Source organism: Scomber japonicus, chromosome 5 (assembly GCF_027409825.1).
Source record: "Scomber japonicus isolate fScoJap1 chromosome 5, fScoJap1.pri, whole genome shotgun sequence".
Classification (NCBI taxonomy): Eukaryota; Metazoa; Chordata; class Actinopteri; order Scombriformes; family Scombridae; genus Scomber; species Scomber japonicus.
The window spans coordinates 27396383-27417051 of record NC_070582.1 but is presented as its reverse complement, the minus strand read 5'-3'; the positions used below and the strand labels follow the sequence as shown (position 1 = coordinate 27417051).

General features: G+C 39.5%; 1 protein-coding gene across 1 annotated transcript in view; it reads right to left on the bottom strand.

The window, feature by feature from the left end:
- Nucleotides 1-20415, bottom strand: part of il34 (interleukin 34) — a 30905-nt gene extending 10490 nt beyond the window's left edge. Inside the window, exons 1-5 of the mRNA XM_053319055.1 lie at nt 20186-20415; nt 8046-8149; nt 7237-7314; nt 6793-6870; nt 6045-6152 (exon numbers count right to left, since the gene is read on the bottom strand). Of these exons, the coding sequence (XP_053175030.1) occupies nt 6045-6152; nt 6793-6870; nt 7237-7314; nt 8046-8149; nt 20186-20231 (414 nt within the window). The 5' untranslated portion in view covers nt 20232-20415. The remainder of the gene's footprint in view (nt 1-6044; nt 6153-6792; nt 6871-7236; nt 7315-8045; nt 8150-20185) is intronic.
- Nucleotides 20416-20669: the final 254 nt, after the last annotated feature.

Sequence of the window (20669 nt, the reverse complement as noted above, 5' to 3'; positions counted from 1 at the left end):
CTAACACAAGTTCTTTATAGGTGAACCATAAGACGTGACCGGGCAAGCTGGTGTGCCTTAAAGAAATATCCACGTATCTTGACAGCAGGGGGGATCATTCCCTGTACATATGGAATATGTAACGGAGCGGAGAGATAGTCACGATACGGTAGAGAACATGTTTTTTTCATTGTAAACCTGTGCATGAACGGCTTTCGTTTTAGAGCTGGCTTCATTCAACAGATATATTACTGAATCCTTTAAATGTGATGTTGATTAAAAGTTGATGTGCATATAAAGAAGAAAAACTTGGATTGCTGGGTAAACACTTTATTTATAGATGTTACTATTCAAAGGTTAAGCCCCATATCAAAGGATGGAGGAATGAACCTGAGCTATTTGCAAAATCCCTTCATTCCTGTCTTGTGCCTTTTAGTACATGCCATGCCAGTGCTAGAATAGATAGCACAAGGGACAATCCAGCAGATGGCAATAATGCAACATTTATGGATGCCAACCGACATAAAACTCAACAGAAGAAGATGAAGATTGGGGAGAAGGCCAAAGCCAGATGCGTGTGTTCGTGGGGGAAGATGAGCTGTTTTAGTCCAGTAAACATTCAGTCTAATGCTCTTGTAATGTATTTGATATTCAACAAGTCTGAGACACCACCTGCAAAAACATTGGCAAGGCAACCATAAACAAGTCACAAATTCAAATACATTATGAGTGAGTCTTGTGATCGGTTCGCTCACTCCACGTGGAAGACATTCATAACTCTGTATGTGCCTTGTCTCTGCAATGTTACTGCTTTCATGCAAAACAAAGCAGTATATTCCCTGAAAGGTTACTACTGTAACTCTTGAGGCGGGAAATTAGTGGTAAAGATTTAGATAAATATTAATCCATGCTCCCATTCACATATGATCCCTTCCACAAAATGTTCCTGAACATTTCAAGGATAGACTGCATGTGTGCTTTCTAAAATGAGCTTTTGTAAGATACTACAGGGATTGTAAATGAGGATCTACTGCAAAGAGGTTCCCACAAGAGCAACTGCAGATAATGCAATGCACTGCCTTGATGATTCATTTACTGAAAAAAGTCTTGATTGGAAATACTGTACAGGTGTTTGCACAGACAGCACTGCACCAATGACAGGAATGCATCAAATTATTGTCAAACAGATCCATGAAAGGGTGCCAGGCGCCGAGTGGATGCACTGTTTTTTTTAAATAGGGAAAGTCTAGCAACAAAGCAGATGTAACCAGAACTGTATGAAAACTGTCGATTGTATTAAGAAAAATATACTTAAGGTGTGAAAGACTTGATGCAGATCATTTGCAAGTCTTGTACCACAGTGACGTAAGGTGGCTTTCAAGAGGATGTATGTTTAGACACCTTTCTGAACTGAGAAAAGAAGTGCACACATTTCAGGAAGAGCAGCACTCCCCTCTTGGTAACTTTGGTGAGAAACTGGCCGATTCATCAGATTTATTTGACCAGTTAAATCAGTTCAATATATCAAAGCAAGGCAGAAACAACACAGTGTTATTGGTTTCAGACAAAACTGAGGGCTGCAAGAAAAAAAAAAGTATTGTTTGGAAAAGAGGAATGGCGGAAGGAAAATTTGACATTTTCACTCCATTTCACAGCATTTGACTCAGTTTGCAGACTACTTCCCACACAACTCATAACATGGAAACTTCTGGATTTTGTACCCGTTCTCTGAGGATCCTGCCTCAGAAGACATGGCTCTATCCACTGCATCACACAAGTTGACCACCACCACCTATTTATACGAGTCAGGGTTATATGTTGTGACAGGTCCCAAAATCAAAGGCAAGGAACATACTGAAAGCAACTTTGAATGCTACTTTGCATGCCAGCCTCTCACCCATCCCACCATGACTTGATCTCTTTATTTCCCAGAATCAAACCCAAGTGTCTCACTGCGGGTAAGCAGAATATTTATTTTGGTTATTACAACTGACACTGGAATAACATATTTGCAGCCAAGTTTACTTTTTCTCCTTTTTGTCTTGTTATGTTTTTTTTCCTCATTTCTTATTTGGGATTTTTTTTTAACAATAAGAAGTGAGCCTAAAGTTACAAAAGGTTGAGAAGTAATTGGACTAGAAAGGAAACTAGCCATTTAGAGTCACTAATGTTATCACTCCTAGTGATGAGATAAAATACTTTATGAATGTGACCCAGGGATGTGCATTTAACCTAATTACTGAGCTAATTACTAGAAGATGAAACCAGATGTGGATCAAAGGAATATGATCGGACTGTGATCAGTGCAGACTTATTGTCTACTGATATCAGACACACTGTCTGCGTCAACACAAGGCCATTGAGCCTGCCTGCACAACATCCTCAACCAACAGTGGCCAGTCTATAAAGGCTGTACACAACAGTATAGGCAAAAAATGATCTATTATATCCTATTCAGGCTAAAATATATATGCACCAGCAGGTCATCAGATCTATAGCACATTAATTGACCTTTTTATTTATCGTGGCAACTCAACAAACCCACACAGCAGAGAAGGTGTCATTACTGCATGATATAGCATGCATGAGACAGACATTGCACATGTAGCATATCCCTCATGCATTCATTAAAGCCATCGTTGCTTCAGTACCATGGTCAGCTCACAAATAACAGCAAATGTACATGCAGGTCTTTACACAAATCAGCTGTAAAAGGGAAAATAAAGAATGAAAACACACTCCTTAATTTCTATGAAAGCAACCACATACAATGAAAACTGGTTGAAATTTAGCCTTGTGCGAAAAAATGAACTCATTTAAAATAAATATTGCAGCCTATTAACAGTAAGCCTGAAACCCCTTCATGGGCAAATATGAAAAGTTAAAAATAAGTAAAACAACGGGCCTACCATTGTCGTCGGGCTCAGTGTTGAATACAGAGATGATCTCAGTATAGTCCAAGAACCTTTTCAAAGGACAGGTTGTTGAGACAACTACTACTCATGGATGTTCTGAGGTCCGTTTTAATTACACCTACAATGGACAACAGTCTCTCAACACTACAAGAAGTCATTGGAAGTGTGACGATGATTCAAAGAAGTTTGTTGAGGTTTGGAAAAATGTCTTGAGCACTTGTATTCCGGCCCTCATGTCCAATACTTCCATGAGGGGTGAAAATTCCAGCCCATTGGCGATTCTCCAACGTAGTTGCTCAATGAATATTGTTCAGCATCCTAAACTGATACGTAATCGTGTTCACACAGGGTCCACAGAGACTCCTTCTGTCCGGCTCTGTCAGTGGTCTGTCAAGAATATGATTCCAGATGTGTCTTAGGTCATCATCATTTCTCAGACTTGTTGCCTTTCCCAAACTAGTTGTGATCACATGTCCTGCGAGCCTTGCCGGGAGACTTCCCCATCTGGTCCCAGCTGTGATGTCCCAGGTTGTGATTTAATTTTTCTGCATCGGCTATTAACCTCATTGTCTCTAAATCAAACAAAGCTCTCTTTTAGTCCTTATAATAGGCTGATACACAGAAACTGACAATGTTGGTATGAACCCTGTGCAATAGAATCTCAGTCTGAAACTGAAGCCAACACCCAGAGCCAACGTGCAGAGATAAGTTGCAGTGGTTCAATCACCAGTAATATCCTCTCTGAAACTCTCTGCTCAGTTCACCTGTGTCTGTGTCTGTGTCTGTGCCTGCGTGAACATACCTCACACAAACAGCTACGCATTCACACTTTGACTCATCCTTATATTAGTCTGCCATGAGGAATTAATAGGTGCCTGGTGTTTCACGGCTTCTGCTTTGATCTTGTGCAACAGCAAGGAGGCTGCTGACTCCAGCAGCTCATTTTTAACATCTGGGCTCATCAAAGATCCATTTCTGGGCAGCTGCTCTAGATGATTTTGGATCCTGGATCATATTTGCACATGAACTTGAACAGTTCTATAAAGTTTCCTTTATTGAGAGCATCTGCATTTTCCCTGTGTCAATGTAGGGGAATCTGCTTGGCACAAACAGAACAATATCCAAAATGATTTTGAGATGGTCCTTATTCATCTGAATAAATGAATAGTAGAGTATATTTGATTTAACACATTTCCCCAGCCTGCAGTTTGGTTGGCTCTACAGCTTTGAAACTGCCTGACAAAGGTGCTTCCAGTCCACAAACCTCTGTCTTGGAAATGATTCACCGTCTGCAAATTTTACAGAAAAGGGTGTCCTCAATATCTTCGCCATGCATAATCCTGGGATTGTGCGTTTGGTTGTGTCCATGTATGCATCTGTCTGCAGCTAATCTCACATACCTATTGGACCCATATATATTATTTGGGTAAGGCAAGGCAAGGCAGTTTTATTTATATAGCGTATTACATACACAATGGCAACTCAATGTGCTTTACATAAAACAGAAAAACATGTAATTTGAGAAACTTAAAACATACAATTAACTCCCCCCCCCCCCCATAAGTTGCAGTGATTTACAGTTTTTTGAAACACCCAAACCCTTTTATAACACCTTTGACTGATGTGTTTTATACCGCCATTGACTGCTGATTATTCACTTCTTCCAACCAGCCTCAAGTGATTAACAACTACTTCAGTTTAGAATCTTGTTTCTGCTACAGACAACCAATCATGCCTTGTTGCCACATTAGATCAATCAATGCAAAATTTTGGTGACTTGAGATCAGCTTGTGTTGTGAATTCAAATGAATGTTGACAAGATTTCTTGTCATACAACAATATGTCTCACAACATAGCAAAAGGCATTCCCGGCCATCAGCTAGACTAAAAGCAAAGCTTGCCTAATCTGTTGCAGGACACATTTTGGCCTCTTCTCATAACTCAGAAAATGACATCCATAGAAAAGTTTGGTCTCATCTCAACTGGAATATGTGCAGATTAATTCCATACCTGATATATTCTGATCCACTAAAGTTAATCATGATCCAAGAAAAATACATCCCCATTTTTGTTGTGTTTACTGCCATCTTGAGTGAACATACCTGGTGGAGATCTGCACTTTACTGAGTGCACGCTTCTCGTTTACACTGTATTCCAACCAAGAAAACTGTCCATACTACTTTGAAGCACCCTTCTTGGTATTGCAGGGAAATATCTTCAAATTTGTTTGTGAAGGTGGTTTATCAGTTGCAGATAAATTGGCAGGTAAACAGCCATCAGACTGACCAGGTGAGAGCACTGGCACTGAGGAGCCAGTGGTCGGGCTAAAATTCTTGTGGATTGTGAAGAACTGGACTGGCTGGACTTTGTCAATGAAGGCAGTGCCATGTCTTTTGCTTATTTAAAATAGCACATTAAATAAGTTTGTTTATCCATTGTTGTGGCGGTAACGTTTCATTGGCTGAACCATAACCAATTCAATTCAAGACGCTTCCTACAACTTGTTTCAACAGTTATGTTTAAATCCAGAGACAAACAGACACAACATGTCAATGATGAATCAAGTTTATATTTATTTGCTTTCTTACATACATTTTTATATTTTTCGTAACAAAATGTACTTTGATCATACTTGGCTTGGTGTGCCAGTGCCGCCAAGGCCCATCACTGGCTACATGCCTGAGAGATTGGTTTACAAAGTTTTCTTCAAATTGCTGTTTTTGACACTGGTCAAGCATGGTTTAACATTCAGGACTCATATTTAGACTGAATAAAATGGGATGGAGTTTCTTCCATACAGTAGACTAGTTGGTTAAATATCAGCACTGATGAGACACCATCAGAGCAAAACTAAATTGAGCAAACCGTTGCAGTACTCATTACCGTGCACAAAATCCCTCATACACTACTCGCTGAATGATCACTGTGAGGTCTAAATTCACTCTGAATTTTAGTTGAATTATAAATAGAAGCGGCATTTCATTTTCTAATGATAAGGTCAGTCATTCCTAATATTGATTAATAGGATCAATGTGACATCCCTCTCCTGCCAAATATCCTCTGACCCTTGCATTCTGAGTGAAATTCAGGGAACTTACTTATTGAATTGCTGAATACAGATGTGGTACAGAAACATGAACTGTGCCTTACCTCAGTGGTATGCAACCCTACAAAGACTCCTTCGGCATCCCTGAAGCGCCTTTCCAACTCAGCAGAGTACGGTCGCGAAGGATGTCTCTCTGGCAAAACCCGGATGATCTGTAATTTCAATTTGTATTTAGTTTAACAGCAGACCCAAGCAGATTAACACTACTTTGAAAACAGGACTAATTTAGAAAGTTATAAATCAAGCAGCCTGTTTCTATCTGAGTAGCGTTTGATTGGTGTCACACAGTGAACGGTTGTACGTCGCTCTTTGTTTGTTAGCATTTTATGACCTTCAGTCAACTTAAATGACCATTTTACAGCTGCTGTTAAAAGAAACAGAACCCATCAACCACTTTTGTTGTAACAACAATGACACACACAGTATAAACTGCATAGCTTTAGTAGCAATAGCAAGATCCAATAACCCACAAGAACAAAATGGCAGTATGTCAACTTTTGTGGAGAGGGTCCATTTTTTTTCACCCATTTGGGCAGTTGAAGTAAAATGATTAATGAGTGATTTCATTGTTTTATGTCCCATAGTATGTAATTATCTAATTGTCTATCTCACAAATTCAAAATGAAGTTAAGTGGACATGGCTGATGACAAATAGACCACTTTGAGAGATGCACACCGGTACAGGTATACAGGATTTGAAGCAACATTGAACCTGTTGTGAATAATTATAAATGAAAATGTTTATCCCTAGTTTTTTGACAAATTGCATCCTGACACAGATACTGTTCCTACCTTTTTTAACACTCCTTGGTTAACCCGGAACCACAACCTTTGGAGAACCAAGTCTTCCAACCCCTCCACCTGTAACCTCTGATGGGTCAAGGAGAGGAGAGATGTAATCAGATTATATGAATCTGTGATAGGAAGAAGGATGTTAAAGAGCAAAGGATGATACATTTATTTCAGTATTTTACAAGCATGTACACTACAGTGCACCACCATGTTGCACTAAACCATGTACATGTAGGGAGGGAAGAGACAGACAGGAAGTGGAGTACATACATTGTGGTGAGGTTCAAGTGTAGTTGGATATATTCTCATGCAGCCAGACCTTTGTCTGATGGTAAACTCGTGAGACTAGTAGTACATATGAACTGCATCATGCGAGGAGTCTCCCCCACTATGCCCTCAAAGACAGAGACAATAAATCAAGAGACAGTGTTGAACCATCTTTACCATTCTGTTGATGGTTGACAGTTTAAAGACTTCCTTCTGATGAACCCTGATGGTATAGTTGATAGGGAAGTTGTGCTTCTGCAACACAAATGGGGAAAAAACAAGAGAAAAAAAAATGAGCATATGTTTTTCATAAATCAGAAACGTCTTCATATGTTTGAGTAATTGGCTGTGACATTTACTATCAAAACTAGTCAATTTAAACAAATTCTTCCAAAATAACATAAGTTCAATAATGCACAAAGCAGCCATAACTATGCCATGTTCTATTAATAGTTAAGTTCCCATCTGGGCCCTTCAGTAGTGATGTACTTTCCTCGGGTTATACCAAAATTGGATTAGTATGGACCTTACTAATCCAATTTTGGATTAGTAAGACCCAAGCCTAGAGCCACCCCTGAGTAAGGCCAATTAGAGCTTTTTTTTTTCTTTAAATACCACTTCATGACAGTGATTCAGCAGCATCCAGGATAGTTGGATAGAGGGACAGCACTGCTCAATTGAAAGTCATTCTAGGACTAGCAGGAAGTCACTACCTTATGTACAAGTGGACAACGCTTCCGATAATGACCCCTCAATGACCCCAAATGATGATTTAAAGATTTAAAGATCAAAACATAGTATGTTCCTCTTTGGTTGAACCTTGCCATTTGTCTTTGAGGGTCAGGGGTGTACTGCTAATGGACTTCCACTGTTCTAACCTCCCCAGGTGGTCCAGACATTCGGGCCACTGACCTCCCGCCCACAAGGCGACTTTGCACGTGCCTCCACTTTCACATTGACATGCTTGCAAACCATAATTCTCTCACCATGTACCGTCGCCTGTGGTGGAGGCTGTCGTTGAGGGTCTTCAAGGGAGTGCACATGCTGGGTGGTGTCAGGGCCATCAAAACAGGCACTAGCAGAAGTAGGCCTATAAGGGGCAACAGAACATGAGATTAATTGCACTCATTGCACTCACAGAATGCTGAGCATGTCACAAAACTCTACTAAAATAGAGTGGAGAGTATATGCATAGGTCAGTCTTTTCTTACAGCTATAGGCTACCATACATAGAGAAAGAGGACATACTTGTTTGGACTGTATATGGTTTGACTAAGTCAGGGCTGTGCATATGTGAGAAATATGTGTGAGTACTATGTGTGTGTTTCTGTGTACAGGCTTCTAGTGCTAGAAGTGCTTGATGTTAAGTTTGATGTATGGTCACTGTGGTTTTGATAATAAATTGGTAACGTACGGTGGATAGATGTCTTTCATTCACATTTATTAACCCTAACCCAACCAACTGCAATATTTGGCATTTCTCCTTTTAAAAAAAGGAATAATCATTGCTGCTCTAGTTGCAACTAATCAACCTGTCACTAGAAATCAATATGTGAGGATTCTCAGTCATGCAGGCCATTGTCTATGCAGAGTTAAGTTAAGGGCAGCTGGACTAGTTCTGTGATGTACTTCAGATCTGACCACAAGAGGTATTTTGGATGAAAATCAAGTTGCCCTGACTAAACCCTTCAGGATAAACTAATCAATTAAGCAAACAAGCAAATTTTCAACAGTCACATATTTTGGAAACCATGCTATACTACTGGCAATCACACAATGACTTCTGTCATTGGTCTGGCTCTTCCTTCTCTTTCTTTTTGCCTTCTTTGCTTAAATGTCCTCTAAAAGGGAAAGGATTTTAATTCAATATAAATGGTGAGGGAAAACATGTATTTGTGTCCTAAAATTCGCCACTGAGCACTATTGTTTTAACATTAATTGTCATTTCTAATCTCAGCTGGTAGATGATTAGGTCAGACCCTTGGACAACCTCACACAACACACACCCACAAACCCAAGAGGAAAAAGGAGGAAACAGCTAGCCTGGCTATGTCTCAAGGTAATGACAAGTTGCAGTGTTAAAGAGGATATGTGACTTCCTCAGCTGGTTGTGCGTCAATCTTACAGTGATAACAAGATCCAACCCCCACCCCCCTGTAAAATCACAGAGGTGCTGGTAGGCTGACTTTGTTAGCTTTGGACAAGTAGCTGTTTCCATTCTTTGTATTGAGATAAGCTAACAGGCTGCTTCATGTTTAGCACACAGATACTAAGGTAGTATCAGTCTTCCCATCTCACATCCTAAATGTTTCCCAAAATGTCCAACACCATTCCTGTAATAAAACTTAATACTTTTACGTTTCATTCTTATTTATGCAACTCAATCTGTCTTTGGTTACTCCCACTCTTCACCTCTGGTGCTTATCTGATTTCACCCTGGCCTCTGACATCCACTCATCTTTCTGGTGCTGTCAAAACTGGCACTTCTATTCTGGGATGCTTTCAGCTGTCATTTCAATGCTGCACAGATGCGCCTCATTTCCAGCTTGTTTTTTAGATTTAGTCTCTAAATTAAGTCTTGCGCCATCCATCCAGCTCTTCACGTGTCGATTTAACTTAGAGAAAAGGGAAGCGCTGGACTGGTTTAATATGGTTTCTACTCCATAATGAGGGTCTGATCATCATAACTATCTGCTGTTGTTTAGTACATAACAAATAGTCTTCACACTGTACTGAAAAATACACTTAAACTTAATCAAGACCTGATTGTGTCCAGATGTTCTAGGTGTTTTAAAGACTAACCACTGTTAATCTCAACCAGTGGGTCAGCAATAGGTAGCATTGTATTTATTTATTGTTGTGCAAATGTGAAACTTTGTTGCCTATCTATCTATGTACTTGTTTATGTATTTGTTGCGCAAATGTGCAACTCTGTTATTTATACTGTATTATTGTTGTGCAAATGCGAAATTTAACTTTTTTTACTTTTCTTTCTTCCCTTTAACCATGGCGGCAGCTTGTCTCAGCACTTGGAGTCCAAGACAAATTTTCCTTCGGGGACAATAAAGTATATCTATCTATCTTAACTTAGCTTGGTGCCGAATGAGCTCAACTTGCCACAACCTGTGTAGCTGATAGATGTGACCACCTAGGTGAATGAACCAGAAAGACAGTTATCTTGTTGTTACAGAAAATTCCACCACGCAACATAAAAATCATCCCCCATACTGTTCAGAGTTAACAGTATTGCAATATTAAACTTAATGAGGAAAACATCTTTATTTGCACTGCAGCTTTACTCTTTCTCATCAATTCCCTGTTCTCTCACCAGCTCTAATTTCTCCTCACAATCACAGATGTGTAATACGCACTCAGCATGAGGTGACACATTTTCAATTTGTTGTAATTGGCTCTTTGCCAACAACAGGCAGGTCGATAAAGCTGTTCCAAGAGGGAGAAACAAAAGTAATCACCCCTTTTAAAAAAAAGTTTGCTTGGCACTGTGGGAATGTTGTTGAACAGGAATAAGGCAAGAGGTCACTACTACAGCACTCTCATGACACTCGTGTTAACTTTTTAACAGCCATTCAAGAAGAAATGTATATTCTTCTTATCCTGAAGATGGTCCTTCTCTAAAATGTTTCTCCACCTCTTCAACACTGACTTTTCATATGACCCGTCACACCTGAAACTTCTTATCCACAAAAAATGTCACAGTAAAAATGACACTTTTTGCATTGTCTAACACTGTTTCTCTACCACAAGCTCAAGCATTAGCTATCACTCTATTCTATCTATTACGCCAAGAATAGAAGGTCAGATTTATATATGACCTACAATATTTGACCTGTCAATCAAATAATGCAGTGTAGTCACGTTTGACAGCTACATGGCAACACACTCGGTCAATCACAGCTCATTCAAGCTCATTTAAACCAAAGCGAGAAGCCTCTGACAGCTACAGATGCAACTGATTTTAAAAAGATAAAATGAGTGCAAGTTTCTATAAAAATAACCATATGTCCTCTTGTATGCAATATATATGCATGTGTGTGTGTGTGTGTGTGTGTGTGTGTGTGTGTGTGTGTGTGTGTGTTTGTGTGAGACTGATCCTTCACACAAGCCAACATGCAGTTGCCAGTTAGAAGAGAAAGTCTTCTCTCCCACATGTAGGTGAGTGAAAGTGCTACAGTTTGGACCATTTGGAAATTGTTGTGTGTGAAGAGCTCAGAAGAAAACTGATGAACAGACTCATCACTCACTGTGAGGTGAAGCACGCAAAAGCCACACATGGAAAAACTGCCATTACTATGGTATGACTATACAACAAAAGCTGTTTTAATTGTATTATAGTCATTCTTGACTACAGACATCATGATAAATACAGAACAGTATATTACTAATGTTTCAAATAAACTGCATTTCTAGTAGATTTGAATGGAACAACTTCCTTTTCATGTTGAAAAACAATTAGTGGCACAGTATCTCAGTAGCTAGTGATTAACTGAGCTAGTTTCATAAATGAGCATATACAGTGCGTTTTGACAGTCAACACACTATTCACGTATAAGAGAGAGTTTAATTGCGTTTTCGGTATCTCAACCTACATGTCTGCACATGTTTGTACATGAAAATTCCTGTGTGTGTGTGTGTGTGTATGAGTGAGAGAGTAAAAGTGAATGTATTCATTTGTATTATATAACCAAGATTATTTTGTTGTTTTGTTATTGTCAGTTGGAGCTTTTCGTAGTGTGATTCAGTCCGTTGGATCAGATTGAGCCACAAACACGCTGGCAGGAGAGCTTCATTGGCTAAACAGGTCTTTCTTAGTGTAGTGGATAGAAAAAAGCCAACATTGATTGTACAACACATAACCAGTGACTGGCTTCATGTTAATGGCTTGGATCAATTGTTCTCAACAAGCTGACTAATGTACCTTATGCAGTGCTGTGTCACTCGTTTGGCTTGATCCCTTGACCCTTCTACAAAAGGGAAGGACTGTCAGCTATCAGGAACAAGATACAAGCGTGATTTATGGTTGATGAGAATGGAACCAAGGTGGAGCATTATCGGGGAAGGGAACGGGGGCAACATTGTTTAAATGTGAAGATAACAGGGGTGCGGTGGGGTGGGGTGGGGCGGTCCAAAGCTATTAGACCATGCCAGGCCCTTTGAGTGTAGCACTAGAGGAAAAGCAGGGGGATAACAAAAGTTGACTTCATTATCTAGGGAACATAAAACATAAATGTCTGTATAAAATCTAATGGCAGTTCATCTAATGGGTGATGAGAAATTTCAGTCGACACCAAAGCAGTGCAACCCACATTGAAATCTATAGAAAAAATTAAACATTCTGTAGAGTCCTACTGCATTAGTTTGAAATCTACTGCAAATAGTCCACAATTTGTCTATTTGAGTGTTGACCAAAAACTCCTACAATACTTTTATATTTATATTACTTCCAACAAGATACATAAAGTGTCAAATGTGTAAATGACTCCTTAACAGTAATGAATTCCCTTTAACCAGGTTGCATCTCAGCAGCATTCTCTGCAGAGGAAGACAAACATGAATACTCACTTTTTATACCTCATGCATTGTCTGTCCTATCTCTCAAAAAAGGCAGAGCGCTCTGGTATCTGCCTCAATGACTGGCAGACAGCTGATATACAGCCAATGATCTACTGTTTATTAGTACAAGTTGACTCCCAAGTCCTATATTACGTGCCTGAAAGCCATTTGGTAGACATAGTTTGCACTCAACAGACCATGTCTGACCCTTTAGGGTTATTACCCCCTGTCATTACCCAACGGAGTACTGACAGATCATTTGGGAGCTTTCTTCTTGCCATTTAGTAGGACTCATCTCTGCCTGAGGCCACATTTGAAGACTAGATGACATTAGTCACTGTTAGTAGTCAAAGCCAAACACAACCTCAGTTTCCTTTCTTCAGACTATCTGCTTCTCTATCTGTCTTGAACGTAGGTAAGTTTAAAATCACTTCTCCAAAAAAGCAAAAGTCATTAAGAAACAGAGCATGTTGTGTTGAGCTATACATGCAGTGGAGGCTTGAGTCCACTGAAGCTAACCCAGTACACTGTGGTGCAACGCCTTTTTCAGCAGCCAAACTTCCTTGAATGGACCAGTCTTTCTCATAGATCCTGAGAGCCTACAATTGAACTAAGAGCAAACCTTGGTATATATCATGAGACAATATGGGAATATGGGATAGGCATTTTATTAACTTCTCTGATGTCCATATCAACCACCCTTAATCTAGATTAAAACACTGAAAAAGTAAACACTTAAAGTAAATAAATAAGAAACACCACCATTTTCAGATGTTGAGTTGGATCAGTGTATACTTCTCCATTAGAGACCATCACCAAAATCCCGATCTTCTAATTGAATGACCAGTCTATCTGGTCAGGAGTTGAAACTACAGTGCTCTAACATGCTCGTAGAAGAGTAGTCTCCTTTTTAATGGAATCTATGCCCACACAAAAAAATTAAAAATGGGATTAAATCCAGACCTAAACACACACAGCGCGAATCTCTTGTTAGGTCAGCCAATTAGTACACTAAATATCTACCAAAGTGAATGTAACCCCATATTTTCAGAGGAGAGAGGGTTAAAAGAATGGAAAACTATAATATTCAAATGTAGAGAAACCCACAGAAACCAATCCCACAGGAGTAACAATGTAGGGCTTACCAAAATTGCTAAGTAGTCCTTAAAACACACACAAAACCAGTTCCCATATATATGGTTCTGCAGTGTAAACATCTCATTTGTGATGTCGAGCATACTGTGCATACTGGCATTGTGGCAGTCAGGCATCTTTCAGCACTTCATTACAATTATATCTTCCATTGAGATTACATACTCAATGAAAGTATGCTGACACAGAGAAAAACTGCACTCCAGGACCTCTTCAGTGTGTTTGCACTAGGTTGTTATAGGTGAGATAAGATTGCCTGCGACAGCTGACCTGCTTGGGATACCCCAAAATCAGAGAGCTGAGGCATAGACTTACTGCCTGATATCTGCATAAGTACACTTTTAACTCTTTGCACTTAGTTTTCTACATCTACATCCAGTGACTCTGGTGTACACAGTAAATGTGGCATGATATGAAAGTATTGAGAATACAGTGGAATGTAAAGGATGTATTGTTTTATATCGTATTATATTGTATTATATTTGCCACATATATATATAACATGCCTTATCACGCACAATGTGCAGGTAGAAGAAGAGTACTTTCTGAAGAAGACTTGTTTTTCTCAAAATCACACATCAGGTAGTGGGAATTTAAATAACATTACATTTATATTGTGATTAACTGGAAAAAAATTCTCTTTTTCTCCTGGATATTAAATAGACTACATGTTCCGAGCCACAAGAATAAGCTCTCACAAGCTGTTACATCACATGCAGGCTTCGTTGCAGTTGGTTTAATACCTGCCAGGATTTGATGTATGTTAGATACATCAACATACAGTACATTCTATCTACACACCAACACTGTGCTGGTGACTCTTATAAAACTCTTCATGCTTCTACAAGTTTTCTCATGCTTCTGGCAATAACTGAAAACAAGCCGAGGACTTGAACTCGAAAGAATCCTAATCTATGCATGACACAATGTCACCTTAAACAACTTCAACAACCTGGTTATTAATGCTGGGTCTGACATTTATAATTTGTCTTCTCTCATTTATCCTGCTCAGGGCTGCTGTACAGCTGGATTCTATCACAGCATGATTTAATAACGAGGCAACACTGGACATGTCATCACAGTGATAATACACACACACACACACACACACACACACACACACACACACACACACACACACACACACACACACACACACACACACACACACACACACACATAACAAAGACTACAGTTTCTAGTTCACCTAACATACATGTCTTAGGTGAACTGTGGGAGAAAGAACTCACTCAACCCTTGACTAGTTTGAACACTGGAGCTTCTGGCTATGTCTGCAAGAGTAAATGAGCAGAATAAATATCAAAAGCTTGATCACTTACTCAGTTACTTATTCACTTATTTTAGGCTAATTTTGCATGAAAAAAAGAACTTCGTTCTTGATTAATGAAAACATTCTTGGCAAATGCTTTCGCTTTCGTCCGTCTTGCGCCGGTCCAAGAATTTCACCTCTAGCGGCACAAATTAAACTAATAAAAAGGCAAAAATACCCCCCCCCCCCCCCCCCCCAAAAAAAAATAAAGAATTAATAATTATTTTCCAGAAAGGCTGCAACTATTGGTTGTTCTGCTGATTCTTTTCTCAATGAGTTGTGTAGTCTATGAAATGTTAAAAGATAGTGAAAAGTTGCATTCACAGTTTCTTAGAGGCCACAATGATGTCTTCAATTAGCCTGAGTAATAACACTTCAGATACTCAATTCACTGTCTTATATGACAAACCACAAATCATCACATTTGAGAAACTGGAAAGATACATTTTGATCAGAACAGTTGCTGAATCGGAGTGATATAATTGATTAATTGATTTCCTGTGTGTAAACAGTGAAGTTTACACACATATCCTCCACTCTCCTACAGACTGTCTGTACTGTATACCACTAAAAAGCATTCACGTGTAACCGGATGAACAGCCAAATTCCACTGTCCTTAAAACTTCTCACATGATGACATTTGTGCCTGTAACATGAAGAGCTTGCAGTTCTCAGTTTCTCTCTGTTGCCACACATCTCTCTTTGGCATCTCTACAGGAGGCCACGCTCCTCCTGGGAGTTCATATTTGAAGATTCACAAACAAGTTAAAGCTAGAGCATGATCATGAATGTAGATTTAAAAATGACCGTCCTTGCAGTCATCGATCTGTTATGAGAAGTGAGAAAGTTTCCATTTAATATGCAAGACTGTAAATTTGCTGGAGATAAAAATATACAGTAGGCTCTTTCCCTTAAATGGGAAAGTGGTCTCAGACTTTTGGACCCTACTGTAAATAACTGCCACACTGAACATGTCTTATTTTATTTTTGCTAACTTGCAGTTTCCTATGCTTAACAAGTTTTGGCAAAGTGAATATGGAAATATTCTCTTTGTACAGGATGATGTTCTGCTATCACTGAAGCAACATCTGATGTAAATACATAACAGATGTCTGACTGCTTTTGTGCTAAACTGACTGTTATCTTGAAATTTGAAATCAATCATCAGTGAAAAGATTGAATTACACTGTGTCTGCAGAGGATTAGGATGACTGCATATCAATCACTGACTTTCAGCACAGAAGAAAAGCTTTAAATATTGCTCTAAGGTTTGTACAAACAGCTGCAGGTGCTGGACATATTAAAAAAAAAGATAGCACGTTGGATTGCAAAAGGATTTGAAGGGTCAGTATTCTAGAGGAAAAGCCGGTGGGGAATGTTTGTGAAAAACATGATCCATGTGTAGCTAATCCCTGCTTTGCTTTGGATATGTGATGACAGTTGTGGAGCTGATGTGCTCATAGTTAAAGATATATTTAAAGGCAGTTACTTCATCTTCCAAAAGGTCTGCTTTTCTTCACCTGAGGATTGCAGCATTGTTCATTCACATGTTTTTATACATGCACGCACACATATTATGTGCTTGTTCATCATTTTTATTAACTATTTTTAGCCCTTTCCCTTATTTATTCATGTACCAGTCCTTGGTTTTATGCATGGTAGCTGTTTAGATCCATTTGACAGCATTGGAAGCTCTTTAAGCTATATTTAGTGAAAAAAGTTGCTACTGCTGCAGCTTTAATTTTGGATCAATATCCAGCTCTGCAGCTCTGACCAACTTTCGTCAGGTTTCACAAAAGTCAGAGTCCAAATATAAATGTGTCTGGTGAAGAAAGTATATTTAGCATGACAGAGAACAATCAAGAATCGTCAACATACAGAGCCTCCCTCTGTATTTATATAGTTGAAAATATAGAGAGCAGACTGTGTGGTTTAAGACCAACAAAGCCGAGTGTCTTTTATTTCTAGGTAGCTTAAATTATCTAGTGAGCAAGAGAAGGCACCATGACAGCACCACATGGTGTCTATAAAATGTTAGCAAGTGAGACTGCAGCATGGTTTGCTCCCCAGGGGAAACAGGAGAAATTGAATGCCTTAAGGCAAGCTTATACATGGGTTTAATTACAACAAAAACATAAAAACACAGCCAGCTGTCTACAATCTACAACTGGAGACTCTGGGGGGGGTGTTAACTTGCCAGCAGTTACAAGGAAGCGACTCAGGCCTGACTGCAGAGGAGATAAATGCACATTAATGCTGATTATAAGACTATACAAGCCAGAGATGCTTCTCAGAAAGCCACAAAACTGACACCCAGATGCCACACCTATTTGTTCCAGTGTGATATTTGCTATGTTGACAACTGTAACCCTCTCCACTGTGAATCAGTGTGGAAGATGTCTGCCTCCAAACTTCCCACTGTTGTTCTCTCAAGGTTATAGAAAATGGGACTTGTTCAGGATGTGGATTGTGGACCAGATCCAGCAAACACACATATCTGGGCTGACTTTGGCTGCTTAGCAAAGCTTGAAATCTCAAAAGTCTCAGCAACCTGGCACTTACCCAGAAGCACCTGTGTAAACTCCCATTGTAAAATATGTCCTTTCATTTTTCCACCTTTAAAGGGTCAGTAAACCTAAACGAACTACAAATAATTAAAATATGTTCTCCTCTCTCGTGGCTTTGTGTGCTGAGATATCTTCCACCACAATACCATGGAGGTGAATGGCGTTTCATTTTTCTGATCAAAACACACATTACACTACACAAAATTCAACTGTCAGCAGTAAATATCGGACTGATCTCTTCAGCAGAAGGTAGTTCCAATGGAAACTGCTGATAACGATTATCCACAGTAACCAGGATTGTTCCCAACAAACACTGGTCCAAGAATGATCCCCGCCTTAAAAAAGGTCCTGGTCTGATGACAAAAACTGCAACACGCACAGAAAACTGAAATCAAGACAAAATCACAGTTGAACAGATGTGTGAAAATATGTGAAAATACAGATAATTTTAAATATAATTAATTTATTGTTTGATCTGTCTTTGGTTTTCAAATGGATGGGCGCAAATGGAAATCATTATATCATTATATTACGTGTCGTAAGTGTAGAAAGTGTGGTGTAACTCAAATGCAATCATAATCACTAATGTGCAATAACTTCATAAGCACTTTAATTTATTTTATACTCTATTGTTATAGTTATTAACTCATTCAACCCACAGTTTCTTTGAATATGTGTGCATGTGAGTGAATGGACAGATGAGTGAATGGACAGATGAGTAGAGTGAATGGGATACAGTTTTCCTTTTAAGAGAGACAGTACATTTCGTTGTACGTTAACATGCATTCACAATAAAAGCATTCTATTCATTCTATGTAATGGTGCACCTGGACCTGATTTCAAAAACCCTTAAAATACTAGTCTGGATTTCTTCATGCAATACATCCCTTTGGTTCTGTTTTTCATTTTTGCACTCACCAAGTTTGAAAATCAAACAACAAGAGCACGAATGAGAAGAAATAACGCCGTTGGTTCATTTGTTGCTCTTAAGTCTTTTTTTTTTTGTTTTCCTAACAGAGCTTTAAAACATCCAACTTGTATTATATAACTATTTTTCAAACCATTACCAGACATCCTGGGGAGATGTTAAGAAATCAATTTACCTTCATAAAATGACTGTTGTGGCAGAAATCTCTGACTGGTAATTGTGGGAAAATAAGCTGAAACTATGTGGATATAACAGAAAATTAATGAGTATAGTCGTCAATAACTGCTCCTAGTGACTGATTAATGGAGTCTTACTTTGATTAACAAGTCTACTTATGTCTAAGCACAAAGTTCCTCCGTGTCTACACCCTGTCATCCTGAGGCTGTCATTTACATGGTCCGGCCAAGGAGCTTGTGTCAACTGAGGCCAGCCTGTGTTTGGTATGTGTGAACGGCTTGTCAAGAGCCTTGTTAGGATGTCATCATCAGCTCCTACACTCTACTGGAAACCTATGTAAAATAACAAGTTATATAGAAAAGATACAGCATGGAATAAAATCACAGAGTTGGAATAACGAGATGATGAGTTTAAAGACTTTTTTTTGTGTGTGTGTGTGTGGTTACTTTGCAACAGTCTGCTGCTGTTTGTGCAGAACTAAATGAAGTTACCACAACAGAAACGCAGTGCACAATGCATTGTGCTTTGACACAGTGTGACACCCTCAGATTAGAGGCTGCGAATGAAACACACACACACACTGCTTCTGCTCCTGCCTGCAGGGGGCTGAAGGAATTCACTCTGCTAATAAAAATCCTGCCTCAGACTTGTGAATAACACAGATGAGATGAGATAACTGGCATTTTGGATAGCATGATTTAAATGGTATTTTGCTGTGCATAATGCCTTTGGATTCCCCCTATGGCTTAAAGGAATCTGGCTGAGTTCCTCTGTTATCTCTCTCTCTCTCTCTCTCTCTCTCTCTCTCTCTCTCTCTCTCTGTCTCTCTCTCTCTCTCTCTCTCTCTCTCTCTCTCTCTCACTCCCTTGTTATCTCTCCATTTTTAGGCACATTGGACACCAACACTGTGATTCAACACTGGATTACCAATGACCCATTCCCCTACTGAGCTTCTCTTCCACTTTAGTACATGATTAGACACCAAAACAACAAGCGAAGGAGTGATAAAGAAGAAAAAAACCCCATCACTAAACAGCAAATATTGTGCATGAAAATAAGGCCAAGAGAGTCGGAGTGAGTGAGAGAGAGAGAGAGCAAAGGAAAGAGACGTGTTAGCAGAGAACAGAACAAAAACTGAGAGGGTGTGTATGTGTATCACCTCTTTTCACTCTTTCAGGATGATGAAACCTTTTCATCATCTTCCAGACACGTCGACAAATCATGTTCACGCACACACACACACAACAGATATAATAAAACATTTTCACACTGTTCTGTGATACAAACAAGAAACCATCTTTGCACAAGGGCCAATCCCTGCAAGGGCCAGCGCACACATACACACACATATGAACACACACACACACACACACAGACAAAACACACGCAGATGTCTCTTACCAAAAAGGCTTCCCAGCAGGCAGACTGAAGTGGACAGTTGGACCATACTCTTGGGCTTAAATCCTCTGCTCCACAGTACTTTAAACTGAGCACAGTAAGTCTATACACACACGCACGCACACACACGCACGCACGCACACGCACACAAACACACACACACACACACACACACACAGGTCCAGCCACGCACAGAACTAAGCTATAACACTGGCGTCTGCAGCTCTTCTGCGTGTGTGTTCAGCGTTACACACACTTGTTGTCAGGCTTCAGCTCTTCATCGCATTGTTGAGCATCACTGAAGCATGCCACCAGAGACAGATCCTGGTTTTTATGGTTCTTGTACTTGTGTTACTCCCTGCTGCTGACAGTCTGAAAACAAGAGGCAAAGAAAAAACAGTTAGGGAGCCAGAAAGGAAAAACAGGCAAACAATCAAACACATAGACACTGGCAGATGGGTAGACAGAGACAACACTAAAAACAAAA